Genomic DNA, 25,223 nt, shown 5'->3' on the forward strand with positions numbered 1-25,223 from the left:
CAGACTTTGTCTCCAATGTACAGTTATGACAGTTGGGGTTAGTATTGACTCGATATTGATGGGACATTTTCAACTTCAGGACAAATAGGGGAAGAACATGCATATTTTTCATAACTGTGAGACATGCCAATCAGCCCCAAATAGTGTCCAGATAGGCAACATAGCATGGCTGTTGTCAGCTATGAAAAGGAAAATCATGATAAGGTAGGACGTTGATATTGAATGCTTGTGAGTGTCAGGAGTGAAGATATCGTGAATGTTTGGAATCGCATAATTTTCTGAAACTGGAGCCACATCTCATGACCAGTGTAGGCCTGATGCACGTTAACCAGACGTTTTTCAATTGGATTGTGTCCATCCACTAAGCTGAGCCATCTGTGTGACCAGCGTTTCGTAAGTCTTTTGTTAATCCTGTCTATTTCATGTAATTGTGTATGCTGTATTGTTTTGTCACCTTCGTCAAATCTTTTATTTTTCTATTTTTTTTAATAAAAACTGACTTTCACAGGATTAAAATATAATATTTAAGCCAGAAAGCCATACGTAACCTGGAACAATGCTTCCAATCGGCCTAAACGATTGATGGCAGCAGCTAATAAATCTTTCTTGGGTTAAGGGGGCTTTACACATAGCGATATCGCTAGCGATATTGCTAAAGCGTCACCGATTTTGTGACGCAGCAGTGATATTGCTAGCGATATCGCTATGTGTGATACTTACCACCGACCGGCTCCCCCGCTGGTTATCTCTGATCGTGCGATATCGGCCTGGTCCATTTCTCATCGTCGGCTTCCTGCTGGCGCCGACGAGCGAGACATGGATGCGGGCGGAAGACGGTGATCATCGTCGTGTCTGAAAGGTAAGTACGACCACCGAGCATCTCTACATCGCTAGTGAGATCTGCCTGTTTGGCAGCTCACTAGCGACCATTTAGCGATGCACCAGCGATCCTGAACGGGTCGTATTGTGGTCAGGATCGCTGATGCATCGCTAAATGTAAAGGGGCCTTTATTGTGGCGTTAGTGACTGTAATGGGGGTATATACATATATTACATGCATTGGAATAAGAGATGTATATACAATACGCAAACTGTTCGTATCCCAATAACAAGTCTATTAGTGGAAACAGCCTGCGGCCTCCTCAGTTAATCGTCAGTCAATTGAGTAATTATCCTAACAACTGAGTGCAGCAGAGAGTTGTTAGTGACAAAAAGGTAACAGCGTGGTGGTTCAGCCTGACCCCGACAGCTGTGATCTTTGATAAAGCTATGCTCACTTCTCGTGCCAATGCCGTTCCTGCACTTGTGTTCCCAGGTCTCACTGTCTCTTCCTTCGAACGTATACCTAATCATGAGGGATGAGAGCTGCAGCCGGCCACTAACTCACTTCTTCTTGATTACGAATACATCGGAAGGCAGGGACAGGGATGCCAGCACTGATTGGGCGTCGGGCTCACGTGTCAAAACAGCAGCATTTGAGCCCCAGAAAGATGAGTGCAGACATCGCTGTAATGGCAAGGCACAGAAAGTGAGTACAGGTGTTTTTATTTTATTGGGGACCAAACATGGGGAATGAGAAGAGGTTGTCAAAGTAGTGGACAGCTCATTTATTCCTGACCAAATTCCCACCTCCATTTGCTGAAAAGTAGCCAAAAATGTGCAAGGATTCTCAACCATGCTTCACTGTGGCATGCAGACCCCCATTATTGAGCCAGTCTCAAGCTCACTGCTGAACAAATGCCTTTTGTTACAGCCAGATAGTTCAGATTTTGACTCAATGGTCTAGAGCACCTGCAGCCATTTTTCTCCACTTCATTTCTTATGTTTTCATGCATAACTGAGCCTTAATTCCATGTGCAATTCTTCCATGAAGACCACTTCTGGACAGATTTCTCTGAACAGTAGATGGGTGTAGCCGATTTCCACTGGTTATTGGTAGTTCTGACCTGATGGCACTGCTGGACATCTTTCAATATCAAAAGGTAGTAAGTATAATGTGTCTTTCAAAAAATTCCCTTGACAGAGAAATGGGTCTACAATCCTCACTGTTATCCATTTATTGATGCTTCATCAAGCGAGCAAGAACAGCCCATTGAAACCCCAGTCTGCTTTACAATCTTTGCCTGGGAGAGAACTTGCTGGTGCGGTATAACCAACTTTGTCTTGTTGCTCGGTGTGATTTTCATATTGCCCACACCTGTTACTTGCCACAGGTGAGTTTGAATGAGCATCACATGCTTGAAACAAAGTTTTTTACCCACATTTTTGGAAAGGTGCCAACAATTTTGTAGGGTCGATTTTGGGGGTTTTGCATGAAATTATGTCCAATTTGCCATTTATTCTGTTTCTTTTTGTGTTGTTCCAATGCACACAAAGGAAATAAACGTGTGTGTAACATGAATCGTGTAACTGTAATAATTTTCTAGGAGAAATATAAGGAATTTTATGTACTGAAATTGTACCAGAAAATGAATTTTCTCCTTCGCCTCATTGGGGTGCACAGACCATGGGGTGTTATGCTGCTGCCACCAGAAGGCTGACACTAAGTAATACAAAAGAAAGTTAGCTCCTCCTCTGCAGTATACACCCTCAGGCTGGCTCACAGAGAACCAGTTTAGTGCAAAAGCAGCAGGAGATCATTAACAACATATAAGAGTATAACATGTCAAATTACAGAACAAGCACAAAGCCATTAACAGGGTGGATGCTGTGCCCCCCAATGATTGGCTCAGAGAAAAGGATTTTACGATGAGTACACAAAAATTCCTATTTCTCCTTCGCCTCATTGGGGGACACAGACCAAAGGACGTCCCAAAGCAGTGCCTTGGTGGGGAGCCACATAACAGATTGAACCCCATGTACCAACTGACTAAGGTTGGTTACCACCGCTTGCAGAATACATCTGTGAAGGGCCGCATGTGCAGAAGTCTGAGAGCGTAAGCTGTACAAAGTTGCAGTCTTAGAGACCTGTTCTGCCGACGCCCGATGCCGAATGGCCCAAGAAGCGTCCACTGCCTGAGTAGAGTGTGCCTTAATCCCCGCTGGGATAGGCGTGCCTCTGATGTGGTAGGAATTCTGAATAGCCGAGTGAATCCATTGGCTATTGTGGCCCTAAAGCGGATAAACCTTGCCCGAGACCCACAGGAAAAACGAATAGGGTGTCCGACCTACGAAAGAGTGCCGTCTTCGAGACGTACTTTCTGAGAGTCTTCACTACATCCAGAGTGTAAAGAGCTCATTCTTCCCGATGTCCGGGTGCTGGACAAAAGGAGAGAAGAGGACAAATGTCCTCGTTAAGGCGGAAAGACAAGACCACCTTGAAAAAAATAGAATGGACATGGTTCAATTACCACCGTGTCCTGGTGGAAAATCAGAAAAGGAACTCGACAGGACAGAGTGGCCAGCTCCGAGACTTGGCTTGATAGACGACACTGTGACGTCACAGCGACAAGAAAGGCGACTTTCTGAGACAGAACTGGCAACGAGACGTCCTGCAACGGTTTGAAAGGCATCTGATGAAGCGCACCAAGGACCAAAATAAGGTCCCCAGGCCTCTGACCGCATTCTATAGGGGGATACCACATGGGAGACCCCCTGAAGGAAAGTCCTCACTCGCAGACTGGAAGCAATACTGGAATAAAACAGAAAAGGCCGAGATCTGACCTTTGAGAGAGATGAGAGAACCCAGCTTTAGATAGCACCCAGGCTTCAACGGCCAAGCCGTTAAACACAGGGCCCCTGAGATTCCATGACAAATCAGACGTTGGCAGAGCAGAACTGGACGATCCGGCAGTCAGAACGGGAGATAAGCGACGATCTGCACGAACTCTGCATACCACACCCAGCGTGGCCAAACCGGGGTGACTAGGATAACTGGAGTCCCTTCCGCCTTGATCTTCCTGATGACCGTTGGATGGAAAGAAAACACATACGGAAGACAAAACTGATGACACAAAGAGACCCGTACATCCACCTCGATGGTCTTGGGATCCCGAGATAGAGCTCTGAAGTGAAATATCTTGGCGTTCAATCTTGAAACCAACAGAACCCATCCGGAGTCCTTAAACGAATACAGATCTAACTGTTGAAAATACCGAGAGGTTCCTCTCTCTGCCCAACTGAGAATATGGGCTACCTTGCGCATGGCTGACCTGCTGCGGGTACCCCTTTGATGATTAATATATACCACGGCCGTGGCTTTGTCCGATTGAAATCGGATGGAGTGACCTGCTAGGAATAATGGAACTGCTGCAGAGGTAGCCGGTCATCAGGGGGCTCGACACCCGAGTTGACCAACGCCCCTGAGCAGTGTGGCGACGAAGGAGTGCTCCCCACTAAACATTGAACCGGGAGAACGGATGTCTTCCCTCATCCAGGGGAAAAATGTCCCCACCTGAGAGGCTGCCTGACTCGCAGGGGCAAGAGCACCGGCGGTCGAGAGAGAACGGGTTCCTGTCCCAAGCTGCCAGAAAAGCCTGCTGCAGGGGACGGAGATGCAGCTGAGCGAAGGGAACTGCTTCCATTGCTTTCACCATTCTTCTTAGTACTGTCCTGGCAAACTGGATGGAATGATAGGATGAGTGTCAAAGTGCGCGGCCTCTCTGATGAACGGCTAGGACGTTGTCTCAAGGCAGCGATACCCCGTCGGAAGGTGTCCAGGGTCATTTCTAGAAAGGACATCCGCTGGGCTGGAACGGGGGATTGCTTTACGATTTTTCAGGCAGCCCAGGAAAGAAACAATATTGCAAGTGATACAAACACACTCCACGTAGTCCTGGAAAGTCGGACCCTTGATTAGAAGGTTGTCCAAGTAGGAAGTGTAAAATCGTGAAATGAAAATGCTGTTCGCTAATGGCGAAGTGCAGGAATTTCTAGTAAAGGGGGAAAATCTGAAAATGGAGGTAAGGATCGGGCGTCGATGGATACTAGAAACTCCCCTTTATTTTTTTTTTTTAAGTAATGACCAAACGAAAAAACACCAATCCAGTATGATTCTAACAGTTGCGTCCTTTTTTAGGACCACAAACGTGTTCGAGTAGAACCCCTCGAACCCTTATTTTTCTGGGAACAGAACAATGATTCCGTTTTGAAGCAGTGAATGTATGTCTCAGGAAAAAAACCTTGCTCTTGCCTGTGATTTTTTTTTTTTGAGGTCTCTAACCCATTCTATGTAAACGGCGGAAAAAAAAAAAAAAAACAGTCCTGAGGTAACAGAAATAGGTGGCCACCTACTATATTGGTGTCCACCAGGTAACGCCAGAAGACACTGAGCGGAAAATCTCTGGTACCTAGATCTCTTAGATCCAGACTGATTGGGGTGACACTTCCAATGCTGGCTGGGTCTACAGGAGACCCGGAATCCTTCGACCCTACGAGGGGAATGCCCTGATCCGGAATGATAGTGGACCAGCCCGGATAGGTGCGCAAGGATCAAAAACAGATTTTGCCGAAAAAAGGATGCTGGTGAAGAAATTTGCTCCTTCTTCCCATAGCAACCAAGATGAGCTGATTCAGCTTTTCTCCAAATAAATGGCCATTCTGGTAAGGGAGAGATATCAAAGTTTTTTTTGTTTTTTTTGGACGCAGAGTCCGTTTTCCACTCTCTAAGCCATAATGCCCCTTGATGGCATTTACTTCTGATAGCGCAGTGCAGCTAGCCGCATCCAAAGAGGGGTGCAGGAGACCATTGCTTTAGCTTCCCATGCCGCAGCAAATGATGGATAGAGAGCTGAACTCGAGGTCTCTGCAAGGCGATATATTAGTGGGTCTACAGCAGGAAATTCAGCCCTATCTTTCTGCAGATCAGCTGAAAAAAAGGCGTGCCTCGCCTCAAGAGGATTCTGACCTGTAAGGCGTTTATCCGACTGTTCCCTGTGCCGCTTAACTATAACCCGGATCTCTGGGTGGATGGCAAACTCTGTATGAGGGCGTCCAGTCCTTTTGAAGGACACTGCATGATCCAGGACAGAACCGGGACTCTCGTCAACCTTCAGAGTCTGGTTGACAGTCTCAATAATCCATCGTTTCCTGGAACTCTGCGATTCCAAATCCAAGAAACACATAGCTCATGGACTCCACGTCACATGATTGCTTTGGGAATATACTACGGATCCGTTTTCTAGATGCCTGTATGTTTCTAGAATACTTGCGGCCCCTGCTAGCCGATGACTCCCATGTAGGAGAGGATCCGTTTAAATCAGTCCTGCTAACGCTCCGATTCACAGAGGGATTCAATCTCTTTGGCCAGAGAAGCCATGTATTACTACAGTGATGAAGCCCACTCAGGGGAATTAGGTACACTGGGACTGGTGGCGGCAGAGGGCTCATGAGCGCATTTGGGGTCACGGGCATTGCAAAGTAAAGAAGACTAATAGTCTTATTAGACCCTTTGGGAGCTTGGACCGGGACATGGTGTCATGGCGCCTTTAAGACCGGGGAATACTACAGGGGGATACTGTAGGGGGAAGGGAGCAGAACTTCCTTACCCGGACCCTGAGGTTCCTGGAGGCCGCATTGTATTATCGCTATCTTTATGTAGCAGCCGCTTCTGCAGATTCGTTGTGTCCCTTTAAAAAAACGCCACCGGTACTGCCTGGTGCCGCGTCATGTGCAAGGCCGTCGCCCCTGTGTAAGCCGGCCGGGTGGACCAAGATGGCCACCGGGAGGGCTGGGGCGGCGAAGTCTCGCAATGAGCGAGAGGCGCCAGTTCAGGGGGGACACGGCCATGATGTCATCTAGTGGGCAAAGCCTCTTGGATTGTTCCATGAATAGGCCCAAGCCGGGGCCTAAATCTTTGCAGCCAGTGGGAGCGTTACCCAGGGGAGGGGGACCGAGAAGCGCCAGAAAAGTGGGCGGAGCCGCCATAGTGTGGGTGCGGCTTCTGGGTTGCAGCCTACACAGTGGGCGAAGCTGGGGGCTAAATTTTTTCAGCGTCGATGCAAAAAGATTCCAAACGTGCGCGCTCGCTGTCCGCCTCCTTGCATCATTGGCTTTAACAGTGGTGGTGCAGTGGTGCAGTTTCCTGTGGATTTTATCAAGTCTTCAGTGCCGGATCTTCCTTCTCTTCTTACATTTGCTACACATGGTGGTCAGCCATTTGATCCATCGGCACGACCGGCTTACAGGACTATTTTTGGTGAGCACAAATCCATTCCCCTTTCCCATTTTTGCAGTGGATGCCAAAAGGGGGTCTCTGTACATCCAAGGGGTTTGTTAAATCCCCTAGGATGGGACAGGGCTGATTGTCCGGCATTAGGCCTGGCTGCGGAAGAGGTTACGTGGAGGCGACACTCCATGTGCTCGTCCATTAAGGGTGTGGGGTGTATTGGTGCCCTTTAAGGGACCCGTCGCCCGTCAAAAGAAGCCCAGGCATGGCATCCCACGTCGCAGGAAAGATTACGGGAAGGTGACACTCCCCGTGCTCGCCTGTTGATGGTTTAGGGAGATCGAACCCTTGAAAAGATCCATCGCCCCATTCGTCTGATGGAAAAAATCAAAAGCAAAATGTAAACGGTTGAAAACTGAAAAATGATGTTAAAAAGAGCTTTTGGTCTGAAGACCAGACCCGTGTGCCTCCTACGGACACTAAGCAAGAACTGGTTCTCTGGGAGCCAGCATGAGGGTGTATACTGCAGAGGAGGAGCTAACTTTCTTTGCGTTACTTAGTGTCAGCCTCCTGGTGGCAGCAGCCTAACACCACATGGTCTGTGTCCTCCAATGAGGCGAAGGAGAAATTTCATTTTCTGGAACAATTTCAAGGGTGCCAACACTTTCGGACATGACTGTATATACATATACACCCACATACAAATATGAGAGCGTGTATTACTGAACTAACATCATTGTGAATATTTTTGGAACAGTTCTTCTTGTGAGTGAAGCATCATCTGTGCCTTAGTAGAGTCAGTAATAACCAGTGGATGACACGTGAAGCTTTATATATGCTCCCCTGCATGGTTCACCCACATTAATGTAAGTGCCATAGAAATACAAATAATATTCTTATTAAAATTTGTACAGTATTTCTACAGCCAGCTGAACGCATATGTGCTGCTTTGTTACGGGAAGACCTAGATTTGTCAGTGCACTTCAGAGGGTCAAGTTATAACATGCTATTGGTGAGTTTCTTAAGTGCTTTTTTATTTTATCATACTTGCATCTATAGAGCCATCATATTCCACAGTGCTTTATATTATTTTCACTGTCATGTCTTTGCAGTGTGGGAGGAAACCCACGAAAACACAGGAAGAACATACAAATTCCTTTCAGATGTTTTCCTTGGTGGGATTTGAACCCAGGACCCAGTGGTCGCTACAACGCAACAGTGCTGACCATTGATCCATTCCTTTTACGACCTGCTTGTAATGCTGAAAATGCAGAGCACAGTAGGGTCCACAAAACCATGTTCCCCCTCTCTTACAGTGATTTATGGGGGAAGATGCAGCGGAGAATGATAAAACATGCTGTGTGAAGAGTAGTGCACTAGTGAGAGGACAGATGCCTCTGCGGTGCTCCGGGGTAGCTGGGCGGGTGAGGAGGAGGACAGAAAGTAGAATCTGTATTTGTATCAAATATTTACAGTGAGAAAAAGTAGTATTTGATACACTGCAGATTTTGCAAGTTTTCCCACCTACAAAGAATGGAGAGGTCAGTAATTGTTATCACAGGTACACTTGAACTGTGAGAGACAGAATCTTAAAAAAATCCAGAAAATTACATTGTATGATTTTTTATAGAATTAATTTGCATTTTATTGCATGAAATAAGTATTTGATACAATAGAAAAATAGAACTTAATATTTGGCACAGAAACCTTTGTTTGAAATTAGAGATCAGACTTTTCTGTAGTTCTTGAGCAAGTTTGCACACTCTGCAGCAGGGATTTTGGCCCCCTCCTCCATACAGATCTTTTCCAGACCTTTCAGGTTTCTGGACTGTCACTGGGCAACATTGAGTTTCAGCTCCCTCCAAAGATTTTCTATTGGGTTCAGGCCACTCCAGGACCTTGCAATGTTTTTTATGGAGCCACTCCTTAGTTATCCTGGCTGTGTTTTTGGTCATTGTCCTGCTGGACGACCCAACCACGACCCATCTTCAATGCTCTTACTGAGGGAAGGAGGTTGCTTGACAGAATCTCACAATGCATGACCTCACCTGTTATGATTGGGTCACCGAGGAGGAAAACAAGACCAAGCTAAGCCACAGAAAACCAGAGAGGTTGGTAAGTAAGCGGATTGCAGACCCCTGATTCTATCCACACAACTATCAGTAGCCGTGGAGTGTACCTACGATGATTCTAGACGCCTCGACACAGCCGGAGGACTAAATAAGCCTAAAGCAAGAAAAGGGGAAATCTAAACTGCCCAAGAGAAGACCCCAAATGAATAGACAGCCCCCAAACATATATTGTCGGTGAGACAACATGAAAACACGAACACAGGTAGGAAAATAGGCTGAGCAAACGATGGGGCCCACACTAACTAGAAAGGACAGGAAAGGAAAGATGCTGTCTGCAATCACGCAAAAAAAACCTGAAGTCACTAGTCTTCACCCACTTTATCAGCACTCTGGCATATTCTGAAAACAGAGCAAAAAGAAGCCAATCTAATAAGGGACAAAAAGCAACCTGGCACAAACAGTAACATAAAGACAGAAATTCAGCACAGCCCCAGCCGGGGCTGGCTGAGCACACAAAACTGAATAGACAAAACCAAATCATATGTGAACAATAGCAAATAACACTTAGCTTGAGAATGCAGGGACTGAACTGGAAACTAAGACCTCAGGAGGCAGGAAAAATCACCAGCATGGACAGAGGGAGTCGGCTGTCTTAAATCCAGTCAGAGACTCCAGATGTCCATTCGTCGTCCTCATTATCAGGTGGCAGGTCTCTGTTAATTACAACAGCTTCATTACCTCCTGCAACCACCAGAGGGAGCCCGGAAAGAGAACTCACGACTCCTCTGTCAATACAACCAGCTCCACCACCCTCACCAGCATCAAGAGGTAGACCAGAAAGTGAATTCACAACAGTACCCCCCCCTTGAGGAGGGGTCACCAAACCCTCATCCACGCCACCAGGCAGATCAGGATGGGCCCAGTGAAAAGCACGAACCAATCTATCGGCATGAATGTCAGAAGCAGAGACCCAAGAATTATCTTCCTGGCCATAACCCTTCCATTTGACCAAGTACTGGAGTCTCCATCTAGCCAAACGAGAATCCAATATTTTCTCTACCTCATATTCCACATTGCCTTTAACCAATACAGGGTCAGGAGGTGCCGCCATAGGAACTACTGGCTCAACAAACCTCTTCAACAGAGATTTATGAAACACGTTATGGATCTTAAATGTAACTGGAGGAGCCTATCGAAAAGAAAAAGGATTAAGAATCTCCAAAATCTTATAAGGTCCAATAAATCTTGGCTTGAACTTTGGAGATGCAACCTTCATAGAAATATCACCAAACCAAACCATATCACCCACTTTAAACTGGGGACCAATGGTCCTATGCCGGTTGGAAAACCGCTGGGCCTTTTCCTAAGAGAGGGACAATTTATCCACCACTTGGTCCCAAATCTGCTGCATTCTCTCTACCACAGTGTCCACACCTGGGCAGGCTGAAGATTCCACTTGCCCTGAAGAAAATCGAGGATGAAACCCAAAGTTACAGAAAAAGGGCGACATCAAAGTGGCAGAACTAGCTCTATTGTTTAGCGCGAATTCGGACAAGGGCAAAAATGAGACCCAGTCATCCTGATCAGCAGATATAAAACATCTCAAATAGGACTCCAAAGTCTGGTTTGTTCTCTCAGTCTGCCCATTGGTCTGAGGATGAAACGCAGAGGAGAAAGATAACTGAATTCCCAGATTGGAACAAAAAGCTTTCCAGAATCTGGAAACAAACTGGACTCCTCTGTCCGACACAATGTTCTCAGGAATCCCAACCGAACCACCTGTTGTAAAAACAAGGGCACCAACTCTGAAGAAGATGGCAACTTTGGGAGTGGTACAAGATGGACCATCTTAGAAAATCTATCACAAATCACCCAGATAACAGTCATTCTCTGAGAGACAGGAAGATCAGAAATAAAATCCATTGAGATATGGGTCCATGGCCTCTTGGGCACCGGCAGGGGCATCAACAACCCACTAGAACAAGAACAGGGTTTAGACCGAGAACAAGTCCCACAGGACTGCACAAAATTCCTGACATCACGAGATAAGGCAGGCCACCAAAAAGACAGACTCACCAAATCTCTGGTACCAAAAATAGCTGGATGATTAGCCAATGCGGAGCAATGAACTTCAGACATCACTCTCTTCCTCCACTGGTCAGGAACATACAACTTTCCCATAGGACAACGCTCAGGTTTGTCCTCCTGAAATTCCTCCAGGGCACGTCTCAAATCGGGCGAGATGGCAGAAAGAACTACCCCCTCACCTAGGATGGCAGTAGGCTCAGTCACAATAAGAGAATCAGCAAAGAAACTCCTAGAAAGAGTGTCTGCCTTAACATTCTTAGTGCCCGGAAGAAAAGAGACCACAAAATTAAAACGCGTGAAAAACAAGGTCCACCTAGCCTGTCTAGGATTCAAGCGTTTGGCCGATTCAAGATAATCAAATTCTTGTGGTCAGTGAGGACCACAACTTGATGTCTAGCTCCCGCCAACCAGTGTCTCCACTCTTCAAATGCCCATTTCATGGCCAACAATTCCCGATTCCCCACGTCATAGTTACGTTCAGATGGGGAGAATTTTTGAGAAAAAAAGAAGGCACAGGGATTCATTTTAGAAGTCACCGGATCTTTTTGGGGCAAAACAGCTCCTGCACCAATCTCAGAAGCATCTACCTCCACCTGAAATGGAAGTGAGACATCAGGCTGCCGCAGAATCGGAGCAGAAGTGAATCTCCGCTTAAGCTCCTGAAATGCTGAGACAGCGTCTGGAGACCAATTCAGCACATCAGCGCCCTTCTTGGTCAGATCAGTCAGTGGTTTGACAATACCAGAAAAATTACCTATAAATTTACGATAAAAATTAGCAAAACTCAAAAACTTCTGGAGAGCCTTCAAAGAAGTGGGCTGAACCCAATCATAAATGGCCTGTACCTTGCATGGGTCCATTTCAATAGCCAACGGAGACAAAATAAATCCCAAAAATGAAATCCTCTGTACACCAAAGAGGCATTTCGATCCCTTTTCCCTCAAAATCCGGAACACAGTCCGGACATGTTCCACATGAGAATCCCAATCACTGGAAAAGATCAAAATATCTTCCCGATAGATGATCAAAAACTTATCCACAAAGTCCCGGAAAATATCATTCATAAAGGATTGGAAGACAGAAGGGGCATTAGTGAGCCCAAAAGGCATCACCAGGTACTCAAAATGTCCCTCCGGAGTATTAAACGTCGTCTTCCATTCATCCGCGTGCTTGATGCGAATAAGATTATACGCCCCCGAGGTCAAGCTTGGTAAACCAGCAGGCACTTTTACCTCTGGAAAATTAATCAGAAATCAGGGGTAACAGGTACTGATATTTAACCGTAATTTTGTTAAGGGAACAATAGTCAATACAAGGCCTTAATGAACCATCATTCTTGGTCACAAAAAAAAAAAAAACAGCACCTAAGGGTGAAGAGGATGGTCTAATATGACCCTTCTCCAACGACTCCTTGATATAAGATCGCATAGCATCATGTTCGGGTACCGATAAGTTGAAAAGCCGACCCTTGGGAAATTTACACCCGGCCATCAACTCAATTGCACAGTCATAACTCCTATGAGGAAGCAAAGACGCAGACTCATTCTCACTAAATACATCAGAAAAATCAGCCAAATAATCAGGGATATCATGAGACTGAGGAGAGGTGGAGAAAACAGGAGTGTCACTAAGAACACACTGACAACCCCAACTCACCACAGACACAGATTTCCAATCCAAAACTGGATTATGAGTTTGCAACCAGGGACAACCCAGAACAATAGTATCATGCAAATTGTACAGCACCAAAAATGTACAATTTTCTTGGTGGTCTGGGGCGACCCGCATTATCACCTGGGTCCAAAAGTATTAAGTTACGTACCGGTAACGGTATTTTTCGGAAGCCCATGACAGCACCACGAGAGAGGGGATTCGCCCTTCGGGAACAGGAAACTTACAGATACAAAAGGGCGGCACCTCTCCCACGCATCAGTTGGATTACAGAGCTTGAGAGGCTACCATGGTTAGTACACCGCATATACACAATATATGCAACCTATCTATCCTATTTACAATTCTTTATACCATCTCCCACATAAGGTAAATTCGTGAAACAATCTTCTAAAGGGGTGCACCCCTATACGTGAACAAGGAAGGGAACTAAGGGTGCTGTCATGGGCTTCCGAAAAATACCGTTACCGGTACGTAACTTAATGCTTTATTCGGACTCCCATGACAGCACCATGAGAGAATTACAGAGATGTAAACTAATTTAGGGAGGTACTACAGCCTGCAGCACCCTTAGCCCGAAGGTGAGATCTGTTGAGGCACCCATATCTAACCGATAGTGGTTAAAAAAGGTGGAAGGAGATGACCAGGTGGCCGCCTTACATATCTGGTCAATTGATACTCCCGCTCTCTCTGCCCAGGATGATGCCATGGCACGAGTGGAATGCGCCCTCAGGTTCTGTGGAGCCGGACCGCCACCTGCTGTGTAGGCAAGAGAGATAGCCTCCCTAATCCACCTCGCTAACGTGCGCTTTGACACTCTATACCCTTTCCTGGAACCTTGGAAGGATAAAAATAATGCGTTCTTCCTCCAAGGATCTTTGGCTGCTAAATATTTAAGTAGGCATCTCTTAACATCTAGAGTCTGAAGTTTTTGTTCTTTAGGATTGGTTGGATTAGGGAGGAAGGAAGGCAGAACTATCTCTTGTGTCCTATGAAAATGAGATGCTACCTTGGGAAGGTATGCCGGGTCTGGCCTTAGGATTACTCTATCCTGTAAGAATTCTGTGTACGGAGGTAATCTGGAAAGTGCCTGTATGTCGCCTATTCTACGTGCCGATGTTATTGCTACCAAAAAGGCTGTCTTACGTGATATCGTTTTCAGTGAAGCCGAATCCAGAGGTTCAAACGGTCTCTCTATCATGGCTGTCAGGACTAAATTTAAGTCCCAAGGCATACACCTATCTTTGAGTATGGGTCTCGATCTGGTAACTGCCTTAATGACTCTTGCAACCCAATGGTTACCGGCAATGTCGCATGCAAATAGGGCCCCTAAAGCTGAAACTTGTACTTTCAGTGTACTCGTGGAAAGGCCCAACTCGAGACCCCTCTGGAGGAATTCTAGAATCTGTTTTACGGGTATTCCATCCCTGATATCAAACTCACAGGTGGACAGGAATCGCCTCCAGGTTCTAGCATAGATACCTGTGGTGGTTTGTTTCCTACTTTTTAGAAGTGTATCGATTAGGTTTTTTGAGAACCCTCTATCCCTCAATAGTGTCCTCTCAAACACCATGCCGTCAAACGGAGTCCCGCTACTTGTGGGTGGTTGACTGGCCCCTGGTAGAGGAGATCTGGAAGGTTCGGCAGTACCCAAGGATCGCTTACTGACATGGTCCTCAACCATGCAAACCAGGTCCTTCTGGGCCAGAAGGGGGCAATCAATATGACTCTTGCCCCGTCTTCCCTGATCTTCCTCACTACCAGAGGTAGAAGGTTCAAAGGCGGAAAGGCATAAGCCAGCGAGAAGTCCCATTTTATTAGGAGGGCGTCCGCTGCCAGTGGATTTTCCCTGGGATTTAGGGAACAGAAAGTTTTTTCCTTCCTGTTTTCCTTGGTGGCAAAGAGGTCCACCTCCGGTTGACCCCATCTGCGGACAATCTGGTTGTAGATGTGTGTTTAACGCCCATTCTCCCTGCCTTAGGGCCCTGCGGCTTAGAAAGTTTGCCTTCATGTTGTCTTTTCCGCTGATGTGGAGCGCGGTTAACGATAGAAAATTTTTCTCTGCTATCTGAAGGAGACGTTCCGTTATCCGCATCAGGGCGTTGGAGCGGGTTCCACCTTGGTGGTTGACATAGGCTACCGCTACCTGGTTGTCCGAAAGTATCCTCACATGATGGCCCTGTAGATACATAATGAGTTTTTTAATGGACAATTCAATTGCCAGCAGCTCCCTCTGGTTAGATGATATCTCAGCATCGGAGCCCCATTGCCCCTGTACCACTATTTCACCCATATGGGCCCCCCAACCCCAAGGACTAGCGTCTGTGGTTATTACGCGGGTTATCTGTATTACCCAGGGCACCCCTGAGGCCAAATTTCTGACATCGAGCCACCACCTAAGAGATGTAATAGTTGAGGGGCTCAGCAATACTTGACCCTGCAAGGAGCCCTCTAAGGTTCTACTATTAACCAGGACGTCTTTCTGAAGGGCCCTAGTGTGGAATTGTGCCCACTTGACCGCTGGAATACATGAGGTTAGGGAGCCTAACAGGGACATGGCCTGCCTGAGGGTCATGGAGGGTCTATCGATTGCCCGAAGAACCTGCTGCTGTATCTGCTGTAATTTATCTACGGGTAACAGACACTGCTGAGTTTCTGAATTTAACAGCAAGCCTAGAAACTTCTGGACCCTTAAGGGCTGAAAACGGGATTTCTCGTAATTTATTATCCATCCGAGGTTCTCTAATCTGGACTTAGCTTTTTTAATCTGAGATAGACAATGGTCCACTGAATTTCCCACAATCAAAAAATCATCCAAGTATGGAATAATTAAGATGTCAACTTCCCGTAAATGAGCAATAACTTCGGCCACTATTTTTGTAAATACCCGGGGCGCTGCTGAGAGACCAAAGGGAAGGGCTCTATATTGATAATGATGGATTATACCGTCTATTGATACCGCCACTCTCAGGAACTGCTGAAAATCTGCATGGATGGGCACATGATAATATGCGTCTTTTAAGTCCACCACCGCCATAAAACACCCTTCAAACAGCATCTTTATTGTCGAACTAATGGACTCCATTTTAAAGGTGCGTTTAACCAAAAACTCATTAAGGAAACGTAAATTAATAATCGTTCTGAATGTTTTATCCGGCTTTTGGATTAGGAATAAGGGAGAGTAGAACCCTCTTCCTCTCTCAGACTCTGGAACCTCTATCAGAACGTTTTTTAGACACAGGCTCACGACCTCTGCTTCTAAAGCCGCCTGCTCAAAGGGTGAAGACCTTAAGGGTGTAGGTTTAAAGGTATCCCGTGGGACCTGAGTGAACTCCAACCTGAGTCCGGTGGATATCACATTCCGCACCCAGTCACTATTGGTGATCTGCAGCCATGCTGGGAGGAAGGATGACAGTCTACCCCCCACGGGAATTGCTAGTCATTGGTTTTGTCTTTTACGCTCTCTCGACGAGCGTCTGAACATGAAGCCCGTACCTCTTCTCCTTCTATCCTCCCATCTGGGACGGTCTCTATTAGGTGACGAGTTACGCCTTCTCCCTTGACCGAATCTCCTATTAAACGGACGTCGGTAAGATGCGGACCCAAGATTTGGGAATTTCTTTTTATCATCCCCGGCCTTCTCCAGTAGCTCGTCCAGGACTGCTCTGAATAAATATTCCCCCTCACACGGGATAGTGCAGAGTTTCGCCCTGGACTGAATATCTCCCGGCCAGCACTTCAGCCACAGGGCTCTCCGAGCCGCATTAGAGAGTCCTGCTGCCCTGGCGGCCATTCTGACTGCATCAACCGAGGCATCCGCTAGGAAGGCTGCGCCATCCTGGAGTATTGGAAGGGCCCCAAGGATTGCCTGTCTAGATGTTCCTTGTTTTAACTGCGACTCTAACTGGTCCAACCAGACCATCATGGACCTGGCCGTGCAAGTCTATGCTACTGCTGGTCTTAAGGAACCGGCTGCCATTTCCCAGGTATTTTTAAGGAAGGTATCTGCCTTCCTGTCAAGAGGATCTTTAAGGGACCCCATGTCCTCAAAGGGTAGCGAGGATTTTTTCGATGCTTTCGCTATAGCTGCATCTAACTTGGGGGCCTTGTCCCAAGTATTCATTGCTGTATCGTCAAAAGGATATCTCCGCTTGAGGGCTGGTGGTAGCGACCCTTTTTTATCTGGCTTTTTCCACTCTCTGCGGATGAGATCCTGGATCTTTTCGTTTAGTGGGAAGACCCTACGCTTCCTCTGCTCCAGCCCCCCGAACATCACATCCTGCATGGATAATTGAGGCTTCGGCTCCTCCACCTCCATTGTTCCTCTGACCGCTTTTACCAATTTGTCTACTCGGTCGAGCGGCAGGCAAAACCGACCAGAGTCCTCGTCTTCTGAGGAGGACGAGGGAGATGAAATGTGGGAGTCCTTACTTCTCCTCCACTCTGTTGAGGAATCCGACTCCACCGGGTCCTCACCTCTCACACTCTCTGATTGGGACAGGGATTTTAGGGGTTTCCTTCATCTCTGCCCTTACTATATCCCTTAAACACGCCGCTACTGCGGGCGACTCCTCCGCCACTGTCTGCTGGATACAGGGGGGACATAACTTTTTGGGGCATGAATCTGGTAAAGGGCATGCAGAGAGTGCGCATTCCCTGTGTCTGGTTTTACTCGTAGCTTTCTTCCCCTAGAATAAAACACAGAAGGAGGCCCTGTCACTGAGTGAACATTCACGAAGATCACTTACCAGTGCCACAATCAAGTACCGGAGAATGAGGGGGATTTTTCTCAGTCGATGCTCCTGTCCGCCTAGTGGAGCTCTTATGACTGGACTGGTCACTTCGTCCCGGACGCTCCTTACTGTCACGGGCCTCTTTCTTCTTCTGTTTGACCTGCCTACGGTCATCCAGGGGCGGCAGTGAAGATTGTCGCTGTTGCCGCCGTAGCTGCTGCTTTTGCTGCTGCTGCTGCTCCTGATCGCTCTCCATTCCTGCTTGCAATAATGTGGCCAAGGCAAGCACCCATCTAGGGTCCTGCCTATATACCCCTCCTCTGGACAGCAGCTATCTCCTGCCACGCCCCCCCTTCTACTAGGGCTCCCCCCCAGCTGGCGCCGCGTCTGGCAGGGGAACCGGCGCCTACCGGCGTCCTCCCGATGGGCGCCGCCATCTTGGGTCCCGGCGCCTGCGCAGTGGCGCCGCCGACCCGGAAGCGCCCCGAGGCTCCGCCCCCTGACGTCACCGCGACTCCCGACGTAACCGGAAGTCACGCGTAACGCCCGGGCCCTGCACTATGGAGCGCTCCCCGGCCCCAACGCCCTGCAGCCGCGCTCGCCCTGCAGCCGTGCCGGCCCCCCCCCCGACCACCGCGATGGCGCCGCTGGAGCTGGGAGTCCCCGGGGGGCATACTCACCAGCGCGGTCTGCTTATGGAGACGGACCTCCTCCGGACGCCGCTCCCTGCTGTCTACGCCACTGCCGTGCCACCCATCCTGGGCCACCGTGGCGTCTTCCAGGAGCTCCGCACCAGGCCGAGGTAGGAGACCCCCCCGCTACCTGAACCGGCCGGCCGGCCTGGGATCTAGTCATCTGCAGGATCCCGTCCCCTCAGGTACAGAAAACCAACTGATGCGTGGGAGAGGTGCCGCCCTTTTGTATCTGTAGGTTTCCTGTTCCCAAAGGGCGGATCCCCTCTCTCGTGGTGCTGTCATGGGAGTCCGAATAAACTGAGGTTTATTCTCCGCCAAAGGAGTAGTATCAATACTCCTCAAAGGAATAGGCGTCCGCAGAGATATCATGGAAAAACCACAACGTTTAGCAAAATCCAAATCCATCAGATTCAAAGCTGCTCCTGAATCTACAAAAGCCTTAGCGGAAAATGTGGATAAGGAGCAGATAAGAGTAATTGCCAAAAGGAACTTAGGTTATACACTGCCCACAGCAAATGTGTGTGCAAAACGTTTCTCTCGGTTAGGGCAGACAGAAATAATATGAGAAGAGTCTCCACAGAAAACACACAGCTTATTACGCCTTCTAAACTCCTGACGTTGCGCCCTAGACAAAACCCTATCACATTGCATGGGTTCAGACGTTTGTTTAAAAGGCGGCAACACCTCTCGTGTAGTTTTACGTTCACGTAAACGCCTATCAACTTGAATGGCTAATGACATAGAATCATCAAGACCAGCGGGAACAGGAAATCCCACCATAACATCTTTTACGGTTTCTGAAAAACCCTTCCGAAAGAGAGCTGCCAAGGCACCATCATTCCATGTAGTAAGGACTGCCTACTTTCGGAATTTTTGACAGTGTACCTCTGCAGAATCCTGACCCTGGTTCAATGCCAATACGGTTTTCTCAGCTTGATCAATAGCATTAGGTTCATCATACAACAACCCCAAGGCTTGAGAAAATGCGTCCACATTAGTCAGACTAAGATTTTCAGGTGTCAGAGAAAAAGCCCAATCCTGGGGATCGCCGCGCAGCAAGGAGATGACAATTTTAACCTGCTGCACAGAGCTCCCCGATGAGTTAGGCTTCAAGGCAAGAAATAATTTACAATTATTATTAAAATTCAAAAATTTAGACCGATCCCCAGAAAACACATCAGGAGTAGGGATTTTTGGTTCAACAGCAGATGATTGAGCGAGATAGGCGGAAATTCCCCGCACTTCAGCAGCAAGCTGCTCAACAATTGCTTAATCTCCATTAAAGAAAAAATCCTCTTACGGCCCCAGAGAAAAAGAGGAAAAAATACATATATAAAAAAAAAAAAAATTCTGACACTTTTTGTTTTTTTTTACAATTCTTTCCTGCTTTTGAGTACCCTAGAGTCTGCGGTTTAGGCTGGTGATTCTGTTATGATTGGGTCACCGAGGAGGAATACAAGACCAAGCTAAGCCACAGAAAGCCAGAGAGGTTGGTAACTAAGCGGATTGCAGACCCCTGATCCTATCCACACAACTAGCAGTAGCCGTGGAGCGTACCTACGATGATTCTAGACGCCTCGACACAGCCGGAGGACTAAATAAGCCTAAAGCAAGAAAAGGGGAAATCTAAACTGCCCAAGAGCAGACCCCAAAGGAATAGACAGCCCCCAAACATATATTGTCGGTGAGACAACATGAAAACACGAACACAGGTAGGAAAATAGGCTGAGCAAACGATGGGGCCCACACTAACTAGAAAGAACAGGAAAAGAAAGATCCTGTTTGCAATCATGCCAAAAAACCCTGCAAAAATGTCCAACACTTCTGATAGCAAAAAAAACCCTGAAGTCACTAGACTTCACCCACTATATCAGCACTCTGGCATATTCTGAAAACAGAGCAAAAAGAGGCCAATCTAATGAGGGACAAAAAGCAACCTGGCACAAACAGTAACATAAAGATGGAAATTCAGTACAGCCCCAGCCGGGGCTGGCTGAGCGCACAAAACTGAATAGACAAAACCAAATCAAATGTGAACAATAGCAAAGAACACTTAGCTTGAGAATGCAGGGACTGAACTGTAAACTAAAACCTCAGGAGGCAGGAACTATCACCAGCATGGACAGAGGGAGTCGGCTGTCTTAAATCCAGTCAGAGACTCCAGATGTCCAGTCGTCGTCCTCATTATCAGGTGGCAGGTCTCTGTTAATTAGATCAGCTTCATTACCTCCTGCAACCACCAGAGGGAGCCTGGAAAGAGAACTCATGACTCCTCTGTCAATACAACCAGCTCCACCACCCTCACCAGCAACCAGAGGTAGACCAGAAAGTGAATTCACAACACTCACCCATCCTCCCTTCAATTCAGTGCAGTATTCCTGTCTCCTTTGCAGAAAAGCACCCCCAAAGTATGATGTTTGTCCCATCATGCTTCACAGTTGGGATGGAGTTCTTGGAGTTCTACGCATTCTTCATCTTCCTCAAAACACGGCATGAGGAGTTAATACCAAAAAGTTTTATTTTGGTCTCTTTTGACCACATGACCTTCTCCCATGCCTTCTCTGGATCATTCAGATAGTCAATGGTGAACTTCAAACAGACCTGGCCATGTGCTGGCATGAGCAAGGGGGACCTTGCGTGCCCTGCAGGATTTAATTCATGACGGCGTAATATCTTAGTAACGGTAAACTTTGAGACTGTGGTCTCTCTTTTCAAGTCGTTGACCAGGTCCTTGTGTGTAGTTCGGGGCTGATTCCTGGCCTTTATCAGAATCATTCTTACCCCACAAGGCGAGATCTTGTATGGAGCCCCAGACTGAGGAAAATTGACAGTCATCTTGTGTATCTTCAATTATGTAATAATTGTGTCAACAGTTGTTGCCCTCTCACCAAGCTGCTATTGTCCCGTAGCCCATCCCAGCTTTGTGCAAGTCTACAAATAGACAGCTCTTTAAGAAGCCTGCTATGGCCAAGACCAAAGAAAAACTAACAGGTCTGAGAGACCCAGAATTCTTGCTGGTTGTAGGTGATCAAATACTTATTTCATGCAATAAAATGCAATTTAATTATTAAAAAATCATTCTATGTGATTTTCTGATTTTTAGATTCTGTCTCTTACAGATCTCTCCATTCTCTGCAGGTGGGAAAACTTGCAAAATCGGCAGAGTTTCAAATACTTATTTTCCCCACTGTATCTGGGCGCTCTCATTCTAGTTGGCCACAACTAAGATTACTTTTATAACTGGGTTTGAACAAAATTAAACACAATTTTCCAGGTAAGGCAATTTGTCCACTCACACCTACCAGAAAACCAGAAGAAAATGTTAGATACAATCATGTACTCACTGCGTTAAGTGCCAGCAGTCGTCCTCCGAGTGTTGCTACGTATAAGTGATGTGGCTTGGTACTCAGACAAGGAGAAGAAAACACGGCTCCCCCCTCACAATGAACTTTCCAGGCACACTGCTTTATCTGCAATAAAACAACTCATAGTCATCACTTACAGGAGTTTTCTCATCATTGATCTTCCAGATTCCACCGCTGCTCTGCCTCCTGCTTGTTCCAGAAGATTGACGGTTCGGACCGGCAGTATAGTTGAGCCACTGGTCTGAGCTTCATACTCTCCATGCTTCAAGGAGGGCACAGTTGCCTCTGAAGCATCGGAGGAGTGAAGGGGGCACTTAAGCTGGGGAGATCCAGGGGTCAGGGCAGGTTGAGAGCTCCACTTACAAGGCTTATAGCAAAGATCTTGCAAGCGCTGTGCTCCTTTCCTTGGAGTCTGTCCACTGATGATAGAATGCAGTAGTGGCCAGAATCCCAGGCACTGAGCCACAAACAAAAAAAGGACATTTTTTTTAAGCGTATTAATTTTTAATAACTAATAAAGTACAAAGTAGTATTGATAATATTTACACACACGGACAAAATTGTTGGCACCCTTCTGTTAAAGCAAGAAAACCCCACATATTGATATTCAGAAAACTGAAAATTAAATTTGGCAGCAGCAAGTTATTTCACTGACATTTGTGGGTTTTTCTTAAACCCAAAGCAAAGCAGCCCTGTTTCAACGCAACCGGGCTAACCACTGAGCCATCATGTTTCAACGCAACCGGGCTAACCACTGAGCTAGCATGCTGCAAAGCGGCAGGGCTAACCACTGAGCCAGCATGCTGCAAAACAACAGGGCTAACCACCGAGCCACCATGCTGCCCTATCTAGAGTTCACTGCTATCCTGCGAGTCACCGTGGTGCAAAACAACAGTGCTATCCACTGTATACAACACATACGAATAAAAACCAGTAAATCTACAGATCCCTTACAGGACAGCTCTTGTGTCATCATGACAATAATTAAACTTAAATAAAACTATTTCAGAAGAACTATTCATCAATCCCTACCTCAACGTCCAGGGCATACAAGTACTGATCATGGGACCCGATAAATGCCAGCCCGGACGTGGGATCTACGGCAGGGGAGCTCTTCACAGCATTGCCGGTGGTAAAGATCCAGTGCATGTCCCCAGTTCTCCTCCTCAGCACATAGAAACGGCCGTCATAGCAGCCTGCAAAGAGACCACAGCTACTTACTAATAACCAACACTTCATCTCTTCCTTAAAAATAAAAACGCGTAATATTATCATGAAAAGACCAGTAGGAAAAAAACTGTACATTTTAGGTGCGGTCCCCTACTCAAAGTATCAGCAGCCATTATTTCCTATATAGTCACAGCTGGGAATATTAGTCTATGTGCAGACAGAGACCTCTGCGTATCAAGACCGGCAGTAGTTGGTCAGTCAGGCGCTCCGGATTCATTAAGAGGCGGCTTGTCTAATTCATGATGAGCTGTAGCGTAAATTATGTCAGAAATCCTACTCCAGTCCCTGACTGTAAGACCTCCGGCATATCACATGGAGGTACACGCCATTTGTCAAACACTCTTGATTACTGTAATTAAGAAGCATGCGGCTCCGTTCACCATGGCAGAAGTCTTACTCCTGTCAGGAACCTGTCATGAATTAGACAAGCCGTGGAGTCACATCCTCATCCAACTCCAGCTCCGCTGGGAGCAGCCAGTGTGAAAAAGTCAAAACTTGCAATTTTTTTCCACGAGTTGTTGCAGATTTTCAAAGCAATTTCTTGTGAAATTGCTTTATAAACTGGCCATTTTTTAAGGTTTTCATAAATTGTGGGTTTTTTTTGCAGCCTTCTAATTGAACAGTGCCTTGCTTGAAGAAGATTACATCAGGATTTGCTTCAAAGAAGGGATATGCACTTTCTTTGTCTCTACCAGGAGTTTGTGTTTCTGAAGACCTATAGTGGAAAACGCCAAGTGTTTTAGAGGACTATTGTGACTTTTTTTTTTTTTTTTTTTTAAGCGGATCTGCCCTAAAAATATATATATTATTTTAAAATAGCTGTTGTTTCAATTCAAACGCGAATAAGACTTAACTGCTCTGGGAATATAAAAGCACCTCCCAAGCCTCTGCCTCATTAGCTCTATTCCCCACATAGCCCCACCTCCTTCCTCTGATTGACTGACAGCCCACGAGCTTGACTACAGAGCTATATGAGCCGTAAGTCAGCAGAGGAAGGTGGGCCTGGGTGGGAAATACATAACAGGGAGGAAGGACCTTGGGAAGTGCTTTCATACTCCCAGGGCACTTAAGCCTCATTTACAAATAAATTAAAACAATGATTTTGCAGCCAGGGAGCAACAGATTTCATCAGTGAATGAAACTAAATTTTCAGAAAGAAACATGACCATATGAACAGTTTGGGGGAGGGGTTACTACCAGGGCTGTGGAGTCGGAGTCGTGGAGTCGGAGCTAGTTTTGGTCGGAGTCGGTAGAAATGTACCGACTCCGACTCCAGCTTTAAAAAAAATGTATTAATATTTCATAATTGAACTTTCATATGATTTTTATAAATGTTACTCAAATATATATGTTCTATCAAACTATGAACAACAGTGATAAGCAGTTCTGCTGGAGATAGAGACATTTCTTACTTCTTGTGTGTCACTGTTCTCCACTGCCCTTATCTAATCTTATACTTGGTTAACCTCATGCTGCCCCAACCCCCCTACTTACAATGTATGAAACTGAAAGTGAAAATGTGTTGCAAATTCTTAGTAGTAAAGCTCCTCCTCTAGACTTGATCATACTAGGTGTGCGTCTTCCAAGCATCTCACAGCTGCAAGCTACTCAGAAGAGGAAGACTGTAAGAAGTATTATCCTTTCAACAAACTTTGCATCAGTTAACTGTGAGTACATGAGGAATAATAACAGTATTACTGACCACTATATCAGTTGTACGACCTGGCAATAATTTTGTACAATTGTTTTTAGGAAAAACAATTGTCATTTGGATTGTGAATGCAGAATTAAAAACCTGAGAATGTCAAAGAAGCATCACATTAAATCAGCTGTATTTGAACATTTCACCATCACTCAAGATAGAAAACATTATGTCTGTCAGTGTATGACAAATGATCCAGACGAAAACAAATGCTGTGAAGCCAAGATGAGTGCATATTCAGGCAAAGATAAAAATGCTCCTACCAGAGCTTCTAATCTAAAGAGACATTTACAGCGCTTTCATCCAGAAGTACTGAAAGCAGTGGATGAGAGACTGCATCCAAACCAATGAACCAGTGCCCAGCTCTTCCAGCCAAACAAAGGAGCAGAGAACTTTGCAGCCATCAGTTGCAAGATATTTTGTCAGTGACAAAGTTACTGTGACAATGACAGTAGATACTCAGACTCAGACGTCAAGGTTAGATTTCAGAAAGGCAGATTTTAAGGGATTCAGAAAGAGAATTGGAGGGATCCAATGGCTGGATATCCTTAAAGACAAAAAT

General features: G+C 46.4%; 1 protein-coding gene across 3 annotated transcripts in view; it reads right to left on the minus strand.

The window, feature by feature from the left end:
- LOC141096778 (beta-alanine-activating enzyme-like) overlaps positions 1-25,223 on the minus strand; it is a 90,847-nt gene that overhangs the window by 16,682 nt on the left and 48,942 nt on the right. For 2 of the 3 annotated variants that reach the window (XM_073583582.1, XM_073583581.1), the window contains exons 12-13: positions 22,762-22,925; positions 21,709-21,834 (exon numbers count right to left, since the gene is read on the minus strand). In XM_073583582.1, coding sequence (XP_073439683.1) covers positions 21,709-21,834; positions 22,762-22,925 — 290 coding nt within the window. The remainder of the gene's footprint in view (positions 1-21,708; positions 21,835-22,761; positions 22,926-25,223) is intronic. The other variant, XM_073583583.1, reaches the window with a different exon arrangement.

Source organism: Dendrobates tinctorius, unplaced genomic scaffold (assembly GCF_039654945.1).
Source record: "Dendrobates tinctorius isolate UK_male_01 unplaced genomic scaffold, ASM3965494v1 ptg000079l, whole genome shotgun sequence".
NCBI classification, from domain to species: domain Eukaryota; kingdom Metazoa; phylum Chordata; class Amphibia; order Anura; family Dendrobatidae; genus Dendrobates; species Dendrobates tinctorius.